General features: G+C 50.0%; 8 protein-coding genes across 8 annotated transcripts; 4 read left to right on the top strand and 4 right to left on the bottom strand.

Annotated features, from left to right (window-relative positions):
* Positions 1–447: 447 nt before the first annotated feature.
* Positions 448–1,081, top strand: FPRO_09459 (uncharacterized protein; the record flags this gene model as incomplete). The annotated part of the gene is made up of 3 exons (XM_031232854.1): positions 448–494; positions 566–623; positions 707–1,081. 3 exons carry the CDS (start codon positions 448–450, stop codon positions 1,079–1,081), a joined length of 480 nt encoding a protein of 159 aa, XP_031082749.1.
* Positions 1,082–1,231: 150 nt separating this feature from the next.
* Positions 1,232–2,256, bottom strand: FPRO_09458 (uncharacterized protein; the record flags this gene model as incomplete). Its single annotated transcript, XM_031232853.1, has 2 exons — positions 1,232–1,732; positions 1,819–2,256. The coding sequence occupies 2 exons, from the start codon at positions 2,254–2,256 to the stop codon at positions 1,232–1,234; spliced, it is 939 nt and encodes a 312-aa protein (XP_031082748.1).
* A 548-nt stretch (positions 2,257–2,804) lies between these two features.
* FPRO_09457 (putative PHOSPHOADENOSINE PHOSPHOSULFATE REDUCTASE) lies at positions 2,805–3,755 on the bottom strand (the record flags this gene model as incomplete). The annotated part of the gene is made up of 1 exon (XM_031232852.1): positions 2,805–3,755. One exon carries the CDS (start codon positions 3,753–3,755, stop codon positions 2,805–2,807), a length of 951 nt encoding a protein of 316 aa, XP_031082747.1.
* Positions 3,756–6,052: 2,297 nt separating this feature from the next.
* FPRO_09456 (uncharacterized protein) lies at positions 6,053–7,489 on the top strand (the record flags this gene model as incomplete). Its single annotated transcript, XM_031232851.1, has 1 exon — positions 6,053–7,489. One exon carries the CDS (start codon positions 6,053–6,055, stop codon positions 7,487–7,489), a length of 1,437 nt encoding a protein of 478 aa, XP_031082746.1.
* A 477-nt stretch (positions 7,490–7,966) lies between these two features.
* Positions 7,967–8,516, bottom strand: FPRO_09455 (uncharacterized protein; the record flags this gene model as incomplete). The annotated part of the gene is made up of 3 exons (XM_031232849.1): positions 7,967–8,190; positions 8,249–8,300; positions 8,409–8,516. The coding sequence occupies 3 exons, from the start codon at positions 8,514–8,516 to the stop codon at positions 7,967–7,969; spliced, it is 384 nt and encodes a 127-aa protein (XP_031082745.1).
* A 1,848-nt stretch (positions 8,517–10,364) lies between these two features.
* Positions 10,365–12,021, top strand: FPRO_09454 (uncharacterized protein; the record flags this gene model as incomplete). The annotated part of the gene is made up of 2 exons (XM_031232848.1): positions 10,365–11,195; positions 11,248–12,021. 2 exons carry the CDS (start codon positions 10,365–10,367, stop codon positions 12,019–12,021), a joined length of 1,605 nt encoding a protein of 534 aa, XP_031082744.1.
* Positions 12,022–12,914: 893 nt separating this feature from the next.
* On the top strand, positions 12,915–16,298 carry FPRO_09453 (uncharacterized protein; the record flags this gene model as incomplete). Its single annotated transcript, XM_031232847.1, has 2 exons — positions 12,915–15,529; positions 15,581–16,298. The coding sequence occupies 2 exons, from the start codon at positions 12,915–12,917 to the stop codon at positions 16,296–16,298; spliced, it is 3,333 nt and encodes a 1,110-aa protein (XP_031082743.1).
* Positions 16,299–16,944: 646 nt separating this feature from the next.
* On the bottom strand, positions 16,945–19,706 carry FPRO_09452 (uncharacterized protein; the record flags this gene model as incomplete). Its single annotated transcript, XM_031232846.1, has 3 exons — positions 16,945–17,133; positions 17,188–19,236; positions 19,290–19,706. The coding sequence occupies 3 exons, from the start codon at positions 19,704–19,706 to the stop codon at positions 16,945–16,947; spliced, it is 2,655 nt and encodes an 884-aa protein (XP_031082742.1).
* Positions 19,707–21,490: the final 1,784 nt, after the last annotated feature.

The following is a 21,490-nucleotide window of genomic DNA, read 5'->3' as shown; positions in this document are numbered from 1 at the left end:
ATTCTTTGCATCGGCAGGCACTGGGCCATTGGCTTCTGTAAATCGCTATGCTCTTAGAACAGGCCATCTTACCCCAACATCATACCGTAATAAGCGCGGGCTCGGCCGGTGTTATAAGTTTCTCATTGCTTGTGGAAGATAGATTGCCGATAGTAGCATGTTTGTTGAATCATCATCGCAAGTGGCACGGACATCGTCCCGTGTTGAAACCTGCTCGGACAATGTCATGCACAAATTGCATTACAGTACAAATGGCATGTGGTGTAATAGTTTCGGTGATCATATCTCGGTCGCCGGTGAGGCGCCACACTAAAGCGCCACAAGAGGCGTCGCTAGACCAGATAGATTCACAACCTCAGGCAGCCACGGATCGCCGCTCAACACCGGAAATTTGCTATCAGGAGCCGGGCATTGAACATCGGTTGTACAGCCATTGCGGTCGACACAATGGGTTCCAGCGAGTCGAAGCCAATCTCCTCACATGTGTGGAAGGCGTAAGTTAATCAAAACATGGAGGGCATGCTACTATGTTGCAATCAGTGACTAACAGCTTGCCAATAAACAGCTCAGCGCCTAACGGACTGTCACAAGATCTCGTTGATTCACTACAATCCAGCAATGAGGTACTTCTATCCGCATCGTCTTACCACTATGTTTTCCACGGACGTCAATCGAAGCTAATGCACGTTCTCTCGATTCTAAATAGACCGATGCCTCTCGTTCCAAGATAGTCGAGCTCCAGATCCAGGCCCGCGTGGCCGAGGAGCTCAAGAAGCTACAGCAGAAAGAGGCCGAAGCTCTCAAAATAGCACACGAGAAACTCGCCAGCGCCGATTTCAAGGATGACAACAGCACGAGCCAGTACACCGTCAGCAAGGAGATTGAAGCCATGCGTGAGAAGCTGGAGTCACGCAAGCAAGTGCGTCCTCTGCCCGAGAGTGTTGAGGGAGCGCGCAATGAAGTCATTCGATGTCTGCGGGAGCACGACCGACGGCCGCTTGACTGCTGGCAGGAGGTGGAGAACTTCAAGGCCGAAGTTAAGAAACTTGAGAAGAGCTGGGTCGAGAAGGTCGTCTCGTAGAGAGACAAGGAAAACTGATAATGCGAATGGGGAATGATTCTAGAGATATAGAGGCTATGGGTTCTGGTATGCCCAGACAGGTACGCACGTGTACATTACGGCATTGATAGCGGGTAAAACTAGGTAGGTTGAGGAATCAAAGTGTACAGCTTATATCTCAAAAAACAGTCCTGCGTCCTCCTCCTCCTTTCCTGAATTGGCGCGGTCTGATTCTGGTTCTGACTCTTGCTTGGCTTTCAGCTCGGCTTTCTTTCGCAGGCCTTCTGCACGCTTCCTTTCTCTTCTCGCTGCAGCATCCTCCCATTCTTGCCCTTCAGGGTTTAGACGTGGTACTGGAGCAGCGACGGCATCTCTGAAGGCGTTCTGAAAACGTTCGATGCGCTTCTTGTTCTCGGTAAAGCGCTCATTGGCAATTTGGACAAGGGTCTGGAGGTACTCGGATGAGACTATGCGTTGCCGATGGCCGTCAATTTGCTGCCCGATGAGAGACTCAAAGGCAAGTCCCATTGTCCGTATAGCCACCATAGGAGTGGCAGCATCCTTGCCATTTGGGATGATATTGAGGGCACCCGACTCGCGAAACCCTGCCTGTAGGCCGCAGCGCAGAAGTAGTTGAGCGTGTTCGGGTGATGCTGTGAGAACGTGGAGGATCTACGTAATATCTCAGTATGGATGTTCCTTGTATTAGGTATATAATGCCTTTTCGCTACACTCGATACAGCACAATTTCTGCTTACCATTGCCTCGTACTTGAAGTGGACAAGTCTTCTCTCTTTCACTTCTCCAGTTGTCTCCTGTACCCCTGTAGATTCCCGGAGTCCAAATAAACTGCTCCAGTCTGTACTTCCATCACCGTTGTCAGGTACTGGATCATGGGAAACGAACAACCAAGCTCCCCCAGCGCCTTTTCCACCAACACCTGCTACCCGTTCATCTTCTCCTTCAGTGTCAGCAACTCTTCGCCCTTCAAGGAAAACGCTGACCCGGCCTGCACAGCTGCTGGTAGTGACAAATCCTGATTGTTGGTTGATTTCATCAATGAGATCCCTGATACCCTCATCTACAGAGCCTTTCGGTGAAGCATCCGTGTATTCTGTGTCTGGAATTGCAAGCTGTTCAAGAATCTTTTTCTTTCTTCCAACAAAAGCGGACGGAGAAGAAGCGAGTTCCTGCATATTGGCAAGAGGCAAGAACTTTCTATTTGTTAGCAATGGCGCGAGGCTGAAAAAGGTCACGATGGACAGTTGTAGATAGCACTAAAGGGTAGGTCAAAGGGCACAGATAAGACGATATCAGAGTCTGGCGGTGGGGATGTGATGTTTTGTTAGCTTGAAAACTCATGTCTCGACGCGGGGTAGCTTATCATTGTGGCTCCAACCTCGTGATCCTGATTACCATTGAAATTTGACTTCATTTCTCATAATTGGTATCACAGATCTCACTATCAAAGACATATCTGAGAAGTTTGTTTGATTCTTTCATTTATTGCTCTGTCTGCAGCCTGCAACAGATCTATCTGCTCAGTCATGTGCTTGCTATTTCCCCGTTGCACCCAGCTTCCTGTATTTTTCCCCAAACGCCATTCGATGATTTCCGAAATACCAAAAGCTCCATTCGGCTCAGTCACGATAACTGCCGAGCCAGTTTATCTCCTTAAACGCCTTGCATAATGTCTCAATCATTAAGTCATCAAAGATAAGTGGTTGTCTGGGTGCAAGTGCACTCATACGGTGGGCAGAGCCACTTTCTCGAGAGCAGCAGCAAGTTTCTCCTCTTGTTGCTTGCGCTCCATCATAGCAACAAACTCGGCGTATCGAGACTTCTTGTTGTGGATGCCACATTCGGTCTTGTCTTGGCCCTTCCATCGGCCAGCTCGCTCGTCTTCACCCTCCTTGACGGGAGCAGTAGAGTGCCAGTCACCGATGGACTTGTAGCCTTGGTCGAGGAGAGCGTTATAGGGAACATTGTTCTCCTTGATATAGTTGTTGACCTGCTTGAAGGACCAAGTGGCTAGAGGGTTGATCTTGACGACACCACGCTCATCGTCAACTTCGATGATGGGGATGGACCCACGGGCAGCACCCTGAGATCGTCGACGACCGTTGAGTACGGCAGCAACCTTGAGCTCATCATAGGCTCGCTGGAGAGGCTCTACCTTGGCAATCCAGTCATACATCTCACTAGCGGTGTTCCACATCTCCTTTCCGTACATGTCCTCGAACTCTTCGGTATTGTTGACGCCATCGGGCTTGAAGATGTGGACAGGGACGTTAGGGTATCGCTCCTTAACTCGGTCGACAAGGTCGTATGTCTCCTTGAAGTGGTACAAGGTATCCAGGAAGATGAGGTCGACAGTGGGAGAGTTGGGGTGCTCCTTCTGGATCTTGGAGAGCATGTCCATGGTTGCGAGACCGGTCAAGCCAAAGGCAGTCGATTGGTACAGGTTTGGGAACATGACCTTGCAGAATCGGAGGATGTCCATGGGGTGCATATCCTCGAGCATGTTGTTGAGATGGTTGATGTGGGCCTTTGTGAGAGAGACCTGGGGCAGAGTGGTTGATGATGATGGTGACGAGTATTCTGAGTTTTGTCCAGAGACATAGCCTGACTCGCACTCAAGCTTGATGTCGGTGAGTGACACCTGCGAGGATGTTTGGGAGATGAAGGCAGGCATGTTGAAGACGCGGTGATGGTGTTTCAACGATTAGTTGTTACTTGAAACTTGTTGAAAGTTGGGATAGGTGAGGATGTATCCCAGTTATATCTAATAGGCAGCCAAAGGTAAGGTAGAGTGAAGAGGCTCTAGTCGAGTTGATGACGCAGATACTGTGCTGATTTGATTATAGTGCAGGATTTCAAAGCACTGGAAGGACGAGATGACGAGCACGACAATGAACGAGGACAGTCAAATTCTTAAGTCAAGTCGAGAGAGAGGGAGACGAAGAGGGAGAGACGTGCTCAATTGTATGGGGTTTACAAGCTATGTCCGGGCGACCGCCCGCTGTGCCCCCGATCAAGGGCGTCCTTAGTAATGTGCAAGGACATCGTCCGAACCCGAGAGATTCTGCCTGTGACGAGCCCAGGACGTGGAAAAAGATGGGGAGCTGCAATTGCGCAATCGCCGCCATGAGGATTAACGACCATGAGTTGCGACTGAGACTGATCACGACATCGACGCTATACCTTTCGCGATGGGGGCGCCACGCTCAGGACAAAGTCTGATTGGCCTATGGATCAAAGCCCTGAAATGGCGCCCAGCAGATGGGACTTGTTTTCCCTCACCTTATCCCGGACAACGACATAACTTCGATACAGCCGCCGAGCCGGACCGGTCCATTGGGCCTCTTATTCGGTGGGACTATACATAGGTAGCGGCAACCCCGGAGGTTGGAGATTATCATCATCATGCGAGCAGAAGGTTCTATAAGCATCGCTTAGAAATTATATGGTCTTGATCTGGCTCATCTCACAGTCAAAGTCAAATCCCATGCTATCTAGATCTGGGCATGGATGTAACTAACTATTGGATTGACGAGATCAGATGGAGTCAGTGACTGACCAGGGCTAGCAGGGCCATCCATCGATTGCACGATTGTGAGCACGAGGGCAGGTTCCCCGCGATCATGTCATTTTGGCCAGGGTTGCGAAATTTAAATATGTGTATAGTATCCCCGGAGGAAGCGAATATGCTTTCCGTTTACGATGATAGTGCGTCACTTGGTGTATGTATGAATCTCTGTCGCAAGAATGAGCCATTGTGTTGCCACATACCGAGATCCATGATATCCGAGTTCCTTTGTTGATGGTTTTTCAGTTAAGCTTCATAAAGGCCGACAGCTCGATGCCTGTATCCCAGCCCGTATAAACACACAACGAACAAGTCAATCCCAGTTACAAAACTGTGACGACGTCTTACATGCTCCCAAAAAGACGTGCTTCAAAGGCGCAATCTAATACTGGGCAGCCGGTGCGGCAGTCGGTCATTGTCCGTATGAGGTTCGGAACATCGGTACCGAGGAACCGTGCGACTGCCGTTGTGCCTGGCTCCAGTTTGAACAATTTTTTCCTCCTCTTCGGGTCGTTTCGCACGAGGGATCAAAGGTTAGGCCGTGTTCCGACAATTGAGTGCTCACTAATACGGGTTTAACAATGAAGTGCCAAACTTGCTGACTTATCAAGCTAACGTGGAGATCTCTGACCCTAATCTCAAGCTACGTCATAATCCCAGCTCGTTGCTTGCGTCATTGCTCATTGCTCTATCAATGTGACCCGTCCTCTACCAGTATAATCTTGTTGATTTTCGCTCCTGGGTGAGCCAAGCATTCATCATCTCAATGTTTCCTTCATGAGTCGACACCGACAGTTTGCCAAACACCGAGCCATATGGAGCCAACTCCAACAAGACAAACTGTGTGTGGGCTACAAGTTACAGCCACGGCCTCCAGAGATTTACCACAGACAATTCCTCAGAGTTACATACATCTTAAATTAAACTCACGTGATTTTCCAGGTTCATTGAAGGTCTTCATCAAAATGACAAAACCCGTGAGGCTGCGGGCTTATTTGCGCCAATCATACCCTAGACAAAGCTTGACAGGGAGCCGCAGATGCCGTGAGGTCAAAGTCGCACGAGCCCATTGGCGGGGCTAAACACGGAAAAGACAACCTACCAACCCACGCTCACTACCCTCTCATCTTTGAGTCTGAAGACTGATTCAACGCAAAGCTTCTAGGGTCCGTTGCTCGCTGTACCATACCTAGGCACCTGCGCGCTATCACTTATCCTATCTACTATACGTTGATTTAAACATTTCTCAGTATTCTTTCTGGGCTCTAAACCTCGTATCTCAGCCTTTCCTTGACGCTATTGATTACCGGAACCAGTCAGAGCCAGTCAGTCAGACGTTAGCAAATCTCACCCCGCGCACGTACGCAATTACAGTACACACACACAAACAGACACTCAGCACAATGGCAGACCAGACAAGTCCCACCAAACAGAATGTCACACGGCCGCAGCTGGGTTCCATGAGGAGCAGCTCTTACCTTAGTGACCACCAGGAGTACCGCCCTCCTCGACCAGACTCAGCTCGACAGGATCAGCTGTTCCACGGCATCGACACCGTTATAGAGGATACCAGCAACTCACCCGTTCCCCAGACAAGGCCTATCTTGCCCTTCAATGGCATCCCTTCTGAGGAGAACCCCCCCACCGTCGTCGACAGTGGACTGAGCCACTCGTACTCTCACCCCAATTGCGCTCCCAGAGCTGGTGAGAAGTCGGATCGTCTTATCGCGACCCTTTTCTATAAGCCGAGGGGCGAGGACCAGGGCTCCCGATCTCCCGTCAAAACCACCTTTGCAGACAGTAACGAGTCTCTGCCCGCCAACTTGGCCCCGACAACTGATCCCAACGAGTATCCTCTGGAGCCGCCAACTCAAGAGTCAGAACAGCTCGACCACATCTATGGTTCCTATATCTCACCCCTATGCATCACCTCATTCCTCCACCTCATGTCTTCATTCCCTCTTCCTCAGGACGCAGATGAGCCTCACTCCTCTCATCGATGTTTGGATAACCAAGAGCAGCCGCGCATTGTTGAGCTCACGCTCTCTCCTACGCCATCCCCTGAATATCTCAGCCTGGATGACCTGAGAAAGCATGAGATGATCTACCGATTTGAGCAGGAGTGGAATGTCGATGTGGTCCTTCAGCGGGACACAGTATGGAGACGCCATCCTCGACTTGTGGTTTTTGACATGGACAGCACACTCATCACTCAAGAGGTGATTGACCTTTTGGCTGATCATGTCAAGGATCCCCCAGATCTGGCTGCACGAGTTGCCGAGATCACACACCGTGCCATGATGGGTGAGCTGGAATTTGAGGCTTCTTTCCGCGAACGAGTTGCTCTTCTGAAGGGCCTCCCTGCCAACCTGTTCGAAGGCCTGCGACCAGTGTTGGACGTCACCAAGGGCGTACCAGAGTTGATCAAGGCCTTCAAGCGACTGGGCGTCAAGACAGCTGTTCTCTCAGGCGGTTTCCAGCCTTTGACAGGATGGCTAGCTGGCCAACTGGGCATTGATTACGCCCACGCGAACCATGTCGTTATTCAGGACGGCAAGTTCACGGGCGAGGTTGAGGGGGTCATTGTGGGAAAGGAGCGGAAGAGGGATCTCCTCGTTGACATTGCTGCCAAGGAGGGCATTGATCTGTGTCAGGTCATTGCTGTTGGCGATGGCGCTAACGACTTGCTCATGCTGGACAAGGCAGGTCTGGGAGTTGCATGGAATGCAAAGCCTCGTGTTCAGATGGAAGCTAACGCCCGCCTGAACGGAGAGAGCCTCTTGGATCTCCTGTACCTTCTTGGATTCACTTCCGAAGAGATTGATGCGTTGGTTGTTTAGTTGTCGGCGTCGAGTCCAGAGAAAGTTGTCACAAGACTGGTGAAGACAGGAGTTTAGGATATTACAAGGAACGACGGGGTGTTGTAGTGGTGAGTGATGAGATACCAAGAAGTAACGAGAAACAAGAGTTATTCTGTGACGTATGTGAAATCATACCATGTCGCCGGTGTGTTTGGCAGCCCATGTGAACATATCCAGACCAGCCTTTCGCCCGGTCAATTCCCGTGAGTTGGAGATCAGGCACAGATATAATAAGGCCAGAGATAAGTCAAATTATAGTTGAAAGACACAAAGCTAAGAAAAATCGCGGTGCGTCGTATGTGAACTATGGGTGGTTGCTTAGATCAAGCCCATTTTGTCCTTCTTTCTACACAGGGTGTGAGAGGCCTGGCTGATCCACTCATAAACTCTCGCCTCTTTCCTTACAATACATGCTTGTCCATGTAGCCAGCTCCAACATCATTCCAAACTCGTGATTTAAGGGTATCCGTCCTTGCCCCACTTGTTGTACTTTTCGTGAAGCTCGGCGGGAAGGGTAACGTTGGGAACGACGACAACGTTGAGAGCGCTGGGAGCGTCCTTGGGAGCGGCATTGGGGTCACCACCGGGGTGGTACTGGTACTTGCCAGAGCTGCCGCTCTCCCAGGGGTGAGTAGCAATGGTGACGGGAGACTCGGAGGTAGCGCCAGTGGGAGATCGGCCTGAAGATGGCGATGTCAGCAATTGCTTCAGTTTTGACATATCAATTGATTTCCGTACCAAGGTAGTAGCCAGCACCACCAAGGGCAGCAACCATGACACCGCCGAGAATCTACAAATCATCCATCTACGTTAGCAACCATAATTCGTGGTCCATTTCCGCCGCTCATTGTTTTGGCCGGGCATCGTTCCAAGGGTGGGCCGAGGCATTATGACGCACCAGAATCTCAGGGTTGCGACGAGACTCCTTCTTGAGCTCAGCCTTCTGGTGCTCCTGGAAGCGGCGGGCGGTGGTGGAGAGGAATCGGCGGGAGATGCGAGAGGTCATTTTGACGACGTGCTCTTGTTTGCTGTTGAAGAATGGGTTTCTACGTCGGGGTCTTTCTTAGGTGGTTGAAGCTTTGAAGTTCTCGTATGATTTCGGAGACAGTCGCTACGATGAATGCGTGCACTTTCATTGGCCAATGCCGGGGGAGTTGAGGAGGTCACGTGTAGTATCACGATTTACAAGGAATGACGTCTTGAGTTGAGTCCAGAGCTTTCTAGCGATGGTGCCTGGGTAACCAGGCCACAAGCTGGCCTTCTCCTACCTTAGGTACTACGTACTCCGTAGGTAGGTACTAAGGTACCATTGTCCCTGGCTAAAGTAAGGTACCTAAGTACTATGAAAGATTCGTTCATTGTGATGCAGCGACGATCATATCAACCTCTTGAAGCCAAGACTGCTTACCTAGTAAAGTTGGCTGGCTGGCTGGCTAGCTGGCTTCAGCCGAGTTTTAAGTGAATGCAACCATCATTATTAACTGAGTTACGGAGTACCTACTAGTTACCGTAACCGACGTTATTCTGGGACTGGCTGTCAAACGTCAACGAAACGGGTTGCAGCAGAGGTTTCCACAATCTGTTGAAAGTGACGTCTTTTTGTGCATGAGAAAGCTACAGAGTATTTTGATTGCGGCGTATGTATGCGCTCAGCCATAGCAATCTCTTAGTCTAGTTAGTAGTACTTTTCGTGATCAGTTATCGTCTGGAGTTCTCAACCTCCGACAGCCCTCAGAACAGCGCCGCTAGCAGGGGCTTCAGCGTCCTGAGGTTAGCCCCTGGCCCCTTACTAGGTAGGGGTCCTGAGAACGACAGCTTGGGAGAGCGCGAACGTCCAATTACCTAAGGAGTCGGGCCCAAGGTTTCTGAGGCTGGACTGGGCTGGGCTGGGGGAAAAAGAAACCAGTCCTGAGCCGGAACAAGGCAAGGCAAGGACAGGAAAAAGGAACAAGCATACACCTCCTCTTCATCTTGTCACCATCCCATCACCTTTCTTTTCGTTGCTGGCCGCCCTTTAACTACGTTCTCTTTTACTTACTGGTTTAACTCTCCAATTGTGCGCTCCCTACCTAGTACCTACCGTGCTTAGCTATCTTTCTCGCGACCACTTTCTCCTAATTCCCTTTTCCACGATCGAAACCCGTATCCTCTCACCCCTGTCCTTCCATCCCTTCATTTGGTTCCTTTGTACAGTACTGCGTAACGCGACCAACCTGCCGACCGTGCCGATTTCACTTTTGGATATCGCTCGACACTACCTATTCACTGGCTAGGCGACGAATTTAACAAGACTCTGAATGGGAGGCTGAGCTCGGTTCGACCTTTCGCGCAACCGTTGCCTTAATTTCGATCAGGACTTCCTGTAAAGTCGTCTCTAGGTAGACGACTGCTAACGACACCATTACTCAACGTTGCCGTCGCTATGGCCGCGAAATCCGATGACGATGGCTTCTCAGCGCCACATAATTCCCGTTCCGAAGCGGCCCGGCCGCCGAGCATAATTTCTTCTCGAATGACGGACATCGCGAGTGAGGACGGGGACGGGCCAGAGTTGCAAAAGAACAGAATGAGCATTCCTCGAAGTGCGGACATGGGTTCTCGGCCTGATACTGCAAGAACGGGAGCGTCTTCCAGGGGTCCATGGCAGGGTCAGTCTTTGCGTAACAAGACATATCTTTCTGGCGTACAAGCGAAGAGAGGGAGTGTCGAGAGTTCGACTGCCGGTTCGACAAGCCAAGCGCCGAGTCTATCAAGTAGGAGCCATGTTCCATCGTTGCAGTCGCACGCTTTTTTCAGACCCATGAGCTCGCAGAAATTACAGGCGCAAAGAGGAGGATCGCATCGCCCATCTACAATGAGTCAAATGTCGCCAGCGTCTCCTACCTCGCCAACGTCACCAACATCGCCAACGTCACAACAAAGATTCGATGAGCACGGCGAAGCTAGTGGTAGTCAAACACGGCAAAGTATTATATCGAACCCCATTGCGCAGCTGCAACGCCAAACAAGCAATGACGATAACATGCGATCTCCACCATCCCGGGGCACGGAAATGACGGAACAAGAAACTTTGGACAGAATAACAGCGAATACGAGCCCTAGCCATGGCCATTATCCTGCGGGGAGTTTGACTGATAGTGTTCGTCCTCTTCAACAAGGCAAGACTTCCGATACAGGTCACTTTCAGCATAACATCATTGTGGACAAGAGTTATAAGGACCTACACAACCTGCCCAGCCCGATTAAATCTCCACGGTCGTTTCGATCAAGCTTTCTTATGCCGGGTCGAAGTAACGAAGGCCAGCAAAGTCAGAATCGCAGTACCGAAGGAGCTGAGAAACTCTCTTCGTCCGCATCTTCACCACAGTTCAGACCTGTAGACTCTCATACTGAGCGTCATCCCCGGGTCTCTCATAAGCCAAGTCAGAAATCAGATCTCGGACGTGTTCATCAGTATTTCGATGGCAACACAGTATTCTGTCTTGGTGGTCGCTGGCAAAACACAAGAGGGAGACCTGTTAATATTGCGACTGGTATCTTTGTCATCATTCCTTGCGCTCTGTTCTTTGGTTTTGAAGCACCTTGGTTATGGAAGCATGTATCGCCTGCGATACCTATTGTTTTTGCATACCTTGCGTATATATGTTTCTCTTCCTTCATCCACGCCTCTGTTACGGACCCTGGGGTAAGTCTTATATCTTGTCACTGCTGGATGCGTGTTGGCTAATGCTTGTTAGATTCTTCCGCGAAATCTTCACCAGTTTCCCCCTGTCGACGACAACGACGACCCTCTCCAACTCAGCCCGCCCACGACAGATTGGGCATTGATAAAATCTGCGGAATCATCAACAGCCGCCATGGAAGTTCCGGTTAAGCACTGTAGAACATGCAATATCTGGCGACCACCCCGTGCCCACCACTGTCGTTTATGCGATAACTGTATCGAAACCCATGATCATCACTGCGTGTGGCTCAACAACTGTGTCGGGAAACGTAATTACCGATATTTCTTTACCTTTGTTACATCCGCAACTATCCTTGCAGCATACCTCATCGCCACTTCTCTTACACAGATTCTTCTTTACAAGAATCGTGAAGGCGTCTCATTCGGAAAAGCTATTGACCACTTCCGAGTTCCTTTTGCGTTGGTATTTCTTGGGTTTATCTCCTTCCTTTATCCTGCTGCTTTGATGGGATATCATGTCTTCCTTATGGCGCGAGGCGAAACGACTAGAGAGTACATGAACTCACACAAGTTTGCTAAGAAGGAGCGTTTCCGGGCATTCTCTCAAGCCAACATGTTCAAGAACTTTGTTGTCGTTCTATGCCGCCCTCGACAACCCACGTATTATCAGTTCAAGGCGCATTATCATGAAGGCGACCAACGCCTAGGCATTCGACGAGACAAGCGGCCGAGATCGAGCTCTCAGGGATTGGAAATGCACGACGTTGTCCCTGGAAGTTCTGGTTTCCAAGGTCCAGTGGCTCTGAGAAGTGAACACAGTCATTAGCTGATGCACTGAGGTGGAATTTTACTCTTGCATTGTAGTTGTATTTTATTTTTTCAAGATGGCGTAGCTTCTGGGAAGTATTCATCATGTGAGGCGGTCAGGATGATATGATGCCTGTTTCTTTCTTCTCTTGTTATACCCCCTACCTACCTTATGTTAACTAGTCGACTATATTTCACGCATTCATTCCCCTTTTGTTTTTAGCAAAGACTCTGGAAAAGTCGGTAACTTGTGGTATGGCCACCGACATGCGGGCGTTGGACGGGCATTGACTGGGAAGACGAGCCTTGGCTCTGATACACATCTGAGACTTTATTTAGATACCACAGTCAGTTTAAGCCACTAGATCCATTCACTTTTCTTACAACCCATGGAGTAATGTCCAGAACTTTGATCGAATTAATCGGGTAGACCGTGCCTAGTCACTGACAGAATAGGAAATGTACTTGATTTGCCTCTGGATCGGTAACTCTGAATCGCTTGTTGAGAGTCTAAGAGTCCACTAATTGATTGCCCAGAATGCACGTGGAAATAAACAAGGATACATCTAGTTAGGCTCTACCTACCTACTAAGTATAGTCAGGCAGTGGGGCGGAGTCTCCGAGTGGATGGCGATAAGACAACCGCCGCTAGCGATAAGAAAAATTTCAAACCGAAATTTAGTAGTTAGTGCGCCCAACCTATGAAAGTCGCTTTGTTTTACCTAACATCCATCGTAAGCAGCGGTTTTTCTACGCTCGCTACCTATTTTTCCCTCAAGGGCCTCGTTGGTTTTTGTTGTTCCTTCCCCCTCCTTCTTATTCCTACTGTCCTCTCCTGGAACAGTACCTAATACTCAACGAGGCCCATTAATCGTATATATTTGTTTTCTTATACGAAGACAACCGTAGACGATGCCTCACCCCGTTACGCCGCCGTCGCAGGACCCGACGATGGTATCTAAGGAGGCCCCGCCCCCGCCATCTCAAGAAACCATCAACGACCTCCTCAACACAATCTTCACTGCAAAGACCTCGGCCGCTTCGATCGATGCATGCTATGGCCTCTGCGAGATTATCCTCTCTTCGGTTGGCGTTGCCGGCTTGAACGAGTACGGCATCATTGCCGAGATCAAGAAGGCTGCCGCTGATAAGAAGTCGGGTCTTCGTCGCGAGTCCAGTCAGAACCTTCTAGGTGCCGTCTTTGAGCGTTTCCTTCCTCGGCAGCCTGTCAGCGAGGTCGTTCTGCTCCTCCAGGATGGCGGTCTTGTCGGCTGCGCTCTTGATGCTCTCTCTGATAAGGGCGCTGTCGTCCGTGAGGCTGCACATTATGGCCTCGATGCCGCTTTTGGCATCCTGAGCCCCGAGGCTCTTGTTGCTGGTCTCCTTCCTGCTCTTACCGAATACCTTTCCAAGAAGACCGGAAAGTGGCAGGGAACCGTTGGCGCCTACAAGCTTCTTCAGAAGATGGCTGATAAGGCTCAAATTTCTATTGGAGGCACCAAAGAGGAGGCCCTTGAGAAGGATATCCTCCGCGAGGCCATGGGTGCAAAGCTCGCTGGCTTGATCCCCGTGGTCGAGAATGGCATGCATGACTTGAAGGCCGAGGTCGAGAAGCAAGCCGTCCACACTATGAACTCTCTCACTACCCTTCTCTCCAACGACGATGTTGCTCCTCGTATCCCTCTTCTTATTGATACCATGCAGCACCCTTCGTCTCAGACTCTCCAGAAGGCTATTCACGCTCTGTCTCAAACCACCTTCGTCGCCATCGTTACCTCACCCGTCCTGGCTCTTCTGACCCCTTTCCTCGAGCGATCTCTTAACAACCCCACCACTGCCCAGGAGGTTCTCCGACAGACTGTTGTTATCGTCGAAAACTTGACAAAGCTGGTCCATGACCCCATCGAGGCCCGAACATTCTTACCCAAGCTGATCCCTGGCGTCAAGAGTGTTTGCGACCGAGCCTCGCTCCCTGAGGTCCGTGAGATCGCTGAACGCGCCCTCGCCACTATGGAGAAGGCTATGGGTGACGATAAGGACGTCGTTGCTCGTACCGCAGGAGACGACGTAGCCAAGATTCTTGATGAGCAGATCAAGGTCAACGGCGGCCTTACTGGAAGCCTGGACCTCTGGAAGCAGGCTCGTCCCTATATTTCCGACATGGTCGCTATTGATGTCAATTATCGGTTCGTCAATCGCATCTCTGGAAGAATTGCTCCCTACGTCAGGAGTTTCGTGAAGGATGCCGAGGCTCCTCAAAAGATTGCCGACACTATTCAGCAGCACTATGTAGACGAGGACCACCGCCGGTACGGGGTTCCTGAGAAGGAGGACGACGGTGAGGTCGAAATTGTCAACGCCGATTTCTCTCTCGCCTATGGTGGTATGCTGCTCTTGTCACACACCAACCTGCGACTCCTCAAGGGTCACCGATATGGTCTTTGCGGCCGCAACGGTGCTGGAAAGTCTACCCTCATGCGAAGCATTGCTAATGGCAAGCTCGAGGGATTCCCTCCTCAAGATGTTCTCCGTACCTGCTATGTTGAACACAACCAGGGCGAAGACGCTGACATCAGCATTCTTGAGTTCGTTGCTAAGGACCCTGAGATTGCTACTCAAGGCCGTGAGCGTATCTCTGAGGTTTTGGCCGAGTTCGGCTTCACTGCTGGCCCCGAGGGTCGTCAGGCTGAGAGAGTTGGTTCCCTTTCTGGAGGTTGGAAGATGAAGCTGGCTCTGGCCCGAGCTATGCTCCAGCGTGCCGACGTTCTACTTCTGGACGAACCTACTAACCATCTTGATGTTGCCAACATCGCTTGGCTCGAGAACTACCTCAAGTCTCATCCCGATATCACCAGTCTCATTGTTTCTCACGACTCCGGATTCCTGGACAATGTTACAACTGATATTTACCATTACGAGCCTAACAAGAAGCTGGCTTGTTATAAGGGTAACCTGGCTAATTTCGTCAAGATTCGCCCGGAGGCAAAGAGCTACTACACACTCTCCGCCTCTACGGTCCAATTCAAGTTCCCTCCTCCTGGTATCCTGACTGGTGTCAAGTCGCAGACTCGCGCTATTATCCGCATGTCCAACGTCTCATACGCTTATCCCGGTGCGACGAAGCCTTCACTGCAGGAAGTCTCTTGTCAGTTGAGTCTGTCTTCTCGTGTTGCTATCATTGGCCCCAACGGTGCTGGCAAGTCGACTCTTATCAAGCTCCTTACCGGCGAGACTATCCCTACCACCGGAAAAGTTGAGAAACACCCTAACCTCCGTATTGGTTATATCAAGCAGCACGCTCTAGAGCACGTTGAGATGCATTTGGAGAAGACCCCTAATCAGTATCTTCAGTGGCGTTACCAGCACGGTGACGACCGCGAGGTTCACATGAAGCAGACTCGTGTTCTGTCAGATGCCGATCGTGCTCAGATGGAGAAGTGGGTTGATTTGAAGGATGGAAAGTCTCCACGCCAGATTGAGTCTCTGGTTGGTCGTTCAAAGTACAAGAAGACCTTCCAATACGAAGTGTAAGTTCCCTTAATGTTTTTATCACAAAGCTCATGGCTAACTTCTAACAGTAAGTGGCGAGGTCTCCTGCCCAAGAACAACACCATGATCTCTCGTGAGACCCTTACCGAGCTTGGATTCGACAAGCTCGTCCAGGAATTTGACGATCACGAGGCTTCCCGAGAGGGTCTCGGCTACCGTGAGCTTCAGCCCAAGGTCATCTCCAAGCACTTTGAAGATCTCGGACTCGACCCCGAGATCGCCAACCACAACGAGATTGGCTCTCTTTCCGGAGGCCAGAAGGTCAAGGTCGTTATTGCTGGAGCTATGTGGAACAACCCTCATCTTCTCGTGCTTGACGAGCCTACCAACTTCTTGGATCGTGACTCCCTTGGTGGTCTTGCAGTTGCTATTCGCGACTTCAAGGGTGGAGTTATCCTGATTTCTCACAATGAAGAGTTTGTCGGTGCCCTCTGCTCTGAGCAATGGCACGTCCGTGACGGCCGTGTTGCCCTTCGAGGGAACGCTGCTGTCAGTCTCGACCGCTTTGAGGACAGCCGTCCCAGCAGCGGCGTCAACAGCACTGCTGCCAGCTCCGTGGTTAGTAGTGCTGTCAATAGTGGTATCGAGGACAACTCGGATATGAAGTTCAAGGCCAGGAAGAAGAAGAAGATGACCAAGAAGGAGCTCAAGGAGCGTGAGGTCCGTCGCAGACTTCGTCACATTGAATGGCTCAACAGCCCTAAGGGTACTCCTCATCCTCCTGACACCGACGACGAGGACAACTAGAAAAGTTCATTGGATTTTTTTTTCGCTCTTATGTGCGTTTTTGTTTTGAGACTATGCGGATATGAAGAAGTCTCTACGCTGTGCGGTATTTGGCGGTTGTTAACAAAAGGAGAATGAAGGCATCACCTCATTTATTATGCATGATGCGGCATCGCTATGAAGAATGAATGGAATTTACATACTTAGATAGACCTGAACGGATGGTATAGAGGCGTTAGTTTGGGATAGACGGCTTTGAATCAAATCAAACTTTCTACAGATTAGCTTCCTACTGTTGTGACGATTTCTTTTCGATTTTTCAACTCAACTGTTTGTTAGCTTATTGACTGAGTGAAACATAAAGGGAGAGCAAATGTCACTGTTGATATCGAGGTGATGTAATATATGTTGATAGAAGTTTAATATTAAGAGCAACAATGATTCGACAGATCACTTCAATTGAACCTCTATTTTGAATAAAGCTTTATCTGTCATTATATATACAGGCAGGCTCTTAAAGCCTAGCCATGAAAACGAATGTTACTGGGTATGATCCTTCTATACTCCGTTGACTCGAGGTCTGATGAAAAGACAGTACAAAAGAAAAAAAAGGAATGGATATGCTTTTGGGACGGCATATGAGTCAGAACTACCACGAAAAGGTCAACTACCACGAAAAGGTCATAAGGGCAGGATTCAATGCCAAGGGCAGCAGGAGGTGGCTTCCAGCGACAGTCGCCATGGGCAGGATTGCAACAAAGTCGTTGATGCGCCAATAATGAGGAATAAAGTCAGCGGTAGCCATTATGATGAGACCGACAATGGCCAGCAGAGATAATGTCATGGAGACACGGAACTAGTGTAATTTATTAGTATCTGATTGTAGCAGATGTTGATGGGGGAAACTTACCTTCTTCAAGACCTTCGGAACCTCAATGAAGAAGTTGGAGAATTCAGCCTCCTTAGACGTGGAGCCCCAGCTCATGTCAATCTCAAACATGTGTGCCAAAAGAGCCTGGCTCACGTGAAGGGAAAGGCCGCCAAGGAAAACAGCCAGCATAAGAGTCCACTTGAAGTTCTCGTAAATGGCATAGCCCAGAGTCCGCTCGCCAGAGCGATATCTCATGATAGCAAGCGCGAGGTTACCGAGTCCATTGAACACAAGGATGATAGAGAACCACACCTGCCACGAGTCAAGGTAGTACTTATCGAGATATCCATTGAACCAACCCATCAGGAAGTAATTGGCAGTGGTCATGATCCAGGCAGCTCCAATAGCATAGTAAGTGCCAATGTAAGAAACGACAGTGATCTTGGAAGTGAAGCGAATATTAGAAAAGCAGAAGCGGCGAAAGAGGGGGGTGAAAGGACCGCGCCATAACCAAGTGCGGATGGGGTTGAAGAGTAGCTCGTTGCAGCCAAATGCGTATTTTTCCCATCGAGCGAGTTCGTCATAGACGGTCAGAGACACCCCCTCCTTGAAGCCATCGCCGGCCCAAGCAGCAAGACGGATGATGTAGCCATTACACTGAAGACGAAGAGACATGTCGAAATCCTCAGAGACGTGACTTTCGGACCAGAACTTGTCATAACCATCCTCATCTTGGTAAGCAACTTGCTGAATAGCAGACCAGCGAAGGATGGCATTGTGGCCGACGAAGGGAGCAACATCGCCGTTGGAGACAGTGAAACGAATAGCAGTGTAAATCAGATCAGTGAAGAAGGTGATGCCGTTCTCGAAATAGGTGTGGACAACTTGCATAACACCAGAAGAGAATTGCATGATGCCGACATCAGGAGATTGCTCCATCTCAGAGACAGAGTCAAGCAGGCAATCAGTAGGAACACGAGTATCAGAATCAATGAGAAGGATGTAGTCGCCAACGCGGATATTTCCGTCAGCCCAAGCGCGGCCATTTTCCTCGAGAACATCTTTGAGGGCCTGCTCATAGGCAAGAGCTTCATCAGACTGGCTCCAATCGGCAGGGCGCTTGATGAGCTGTAGGCGCTCTTCGACTTTGCAAGAAATCATGAGGCCAAAGTTCATGTTTGAAGCCTTCTTGAACTTGCCCTTCCGGACAAAGCCATCCTCGCCGTGTTTGGGTCGTGCAACCCAGCCAATGCTGTTGTCGGCATAGAAGTCGATACGGGCATCACGTTCCTCTTCGCTAAGAAGCTGGAGGCCATCGTCGTTAATGAACATATTAGCAGAACCACCCTGCAGTTCATAAGTTGACATGGCCTGCTTGATGGACTTGACAGTAGGCAGAATGACGGCGTTCAGACCCTCCTTGTAGACAGGGCACTGGATGGTGATATGAGGCAGAGTGGCTCCCTGGAGTCTTCGTGGCGGGCGTGCTGAGTAGAACTTAGAGTTGATGGTCAATTGGCGAATTGGACCAAAGATTTGTGCCAAACAACCAACAATGACCTGGGCGAAAAAAAGAGAGAAGAATATTTGGATCGGGAAGAGAGCGACGAGACCAAGTCGCTTATAGTCGCCATCGATGGCTATCTCCACAGCCAGCTGCCTCCACGCAGCTCCCAGGGAGGCCATGACGAGGAGGAGTGTGAGGGAAACAAGGACAGCATTCTGCAGATGAACCGGTCGAGCTTCCGGCTTGATCTCACCACTCTCTTCGTCAATCTCGTACTCCGCCGCAATAGTAGAGTCTCTCTCATCTTCGTCAACAGACTGGCCAGAGTTCCATACCAGCTCCATAAGCTCTGATTCAATGATCTTGGCTCGCGCCATCAAGTTCAGTGCATCATCATCCCAGACGACAAGAAGACCATCTGAAGCAATGAAAGCCGCGAACTGATGCTTACGAGCTCGGGGGAGGTCATTCACTGTAGGCAAAATCTGCACACGAAGGCCGTTCATCAATGGAACATCCACTGCATCAGGAGACCATTGGAGGAAGGTTTTGATGACACGAGAGTTGACAGTCATCGCGCACTGAGATATATGTCAGCAATCACTCTCACCATGGGAAGACAAGTTGTACACACCTGAACATTAAGAGCCGTGCAGGCGATTGCAAAAGGAGATTGTCCCAATTGAGGCGGGCAAGCCATGTACTGGCCCCGAGACTTACGAAGAAGGACACCCTCAATTTCACCAGAGCCATCCCCGACCCAGAGTTGGGAGCATTGTTGCTGGTACAGGTAGTTAACCATAACCTCATGCTTAATGTCATCGAGAAGATTGCTGTTGCCCGATTTAGATGACGGCGCAATTGAAGGAGGGCCTGCAGTGAACTTGGGCCCAGCTGCTGAATGTAGTTCTACCACGGCAGCAGGGGGGATCTTCTCCTCGATGATTGGGGCATGAAGGGACATTGATGGACGGTGGCTAGGCCTCCTGGGAGGAGGTCCTATTGGTGTCTGCGGCGGGATTTCCGCTTTGAAGTAACTGCCGATACCCATCCTGACGGTGCTTGTAGAAAATGTGGCAAACAAAAACAAGATTCTGAAAGACTTTGCGTTTGGGGACAAAGCCCTCCGTATAATATCCCGAAGAATTCGGCTAAGAACAAGAAGTCTGTTCCTGAGCTGTCTTGAAGACCTGTGCCGAAGCGATCCCGCGTATATGGAATTTGTTGGAAGGACTGTGTTTCAAAGACTCATAACCATGAATATCTTATTCGAAGAAAAAAGACGGGTTCAAGGAGTGGCAGGAAGTTGCACCTATTGAGCGAACGACGGAAGAAAGAACGGATAAGGGAGTGAAGGATCGAAGTATCGTAGTGAGTGAAGGTCTGAGATGAGAGGATCAAACCTCACAGAGTGCAACTACCGGTTCAATTAAACAAACTTGTTTGAGCTTCAGTGTTTAAGTTTCTGCGCCAGACTCAGCCAAGGAATCGGGGACGAGCATATTAAAGTTTTCTTCTTTTGCCCGGAGGGAGAACCAGTATTTGGCGACCACGCCACTGCGGCTAGACAGCGAGACAATGAGGTCGGGCATCGCGACAAAAGCTGTACGAAGCGGATCACGGACATCCACTTGGATGACCACGACTAGACCCTAGGCAAGCCTTACAGCCAACGTCGAGCCTGACAGTCATAGGTCTAGATGGAATAGCGTGCAAGAAGCGGAGGGGTGACGATTATGTTTGAGCCGTAAAGTGTGGCTAGAGGTTCCCAGAAAGTTGGTCTTGGTGTAGGCGTGTCTCAGACTAGTCGACCGGGGTCCAGCGCATGGCACAAGAGATTGTCCCGGGTGGCTGGAAACGAGACAAGTCCATGTGGACACAAAGCTTGTTGTTAGCATTTTGTCGTTCTGAAACCTGACCGATGCCTCATTCAGCTCGTGAATGCCAAGCCTGAATAGAGAGCCAAGCCTATTGTCTGCGATCCTCCAACAAGGGGATCGATCAATCTGGACGACCCATTTCAGGAAGTCAGAACGTAGTAATGTGGCAAGTACTGCCTTTGTTGGACCGTGCCATTTGGGTCTAGAGACTTGCTGTACTGTGAGTGGCGTCTGATTCTGCGAACCGGTTGAAGCGGGAGAGCCGGAAACTGTAAACAACTCGTGGACCTGTAGGGTGACGGGAACATGAAGTGGTTGATGAACGATTCCATATCGATCCATAACCTGCCTATCGTGAAGAAGTCTCTTTGTCTAGGTACAGCTGCATTTTTGAAATGATGACCATCTTTTGCTTCCCACTATCATGAGTTTTGATGGTGTTGGTGTTGGTGTTTTGGTTGAGTGCAGTCACATTCAGCTGAGGTGGAATTGCGGATAAAGTATATTCTGCATCAGGCCTAGAGGAATCTTAGACATAAACCAATCACGCACTCGTATTTCACGATTGATACGCAAATTGGGCAAGCGGGATAGATCCGCCCCTCCCCCGGTGTCACTGTGACAGCTTCAGTGGCGTGGTGTGGCTTGTTTGTGAGCTCCGGGAAAGGGAAGGCGGCGACAATGTTTGTTAGTAGGGTAGGTACCAGGTAGGTCGGAAATGCAGTCTAACGTGGGGACAAGAGCATGCGGGGCTGTACCTGCATCGGCTTGAATTGATGCAGGAACAAAAGTCTTGGCTGTGTGTTACTTCACTTCGAATTATCACCTTGCAGCCCATCAACTTGAATGGAACACAGTTACCTTATTACAAACAGAAGTATACTCCATTACTACTAATTGGAGTCGGGAGTTACGCTTGCTCGGTACTGGGCGCCCACATCTATAGGTTGTCATC

The sequence above is a fragment of the Fusarium proliferatum genome, assembly GCF_900067095.1.
Source record: "Fusarium proliferatum ET1 genome assembly, contig: FPRO_scaffold006, whole genome shotgun sequence".
Lineage (NCBI taxonomy): Eukaryota > Fungi > Ascomycota > Sordariomycetes > Hypocreales > Nectriaceae > Fusarium > Fusarium proliferatum.
The sequence above is the reverse complement of the archived record's forward strand: the minus strand, read 5'-3'. Positions and strand labels throughout refer to the sequence as shown.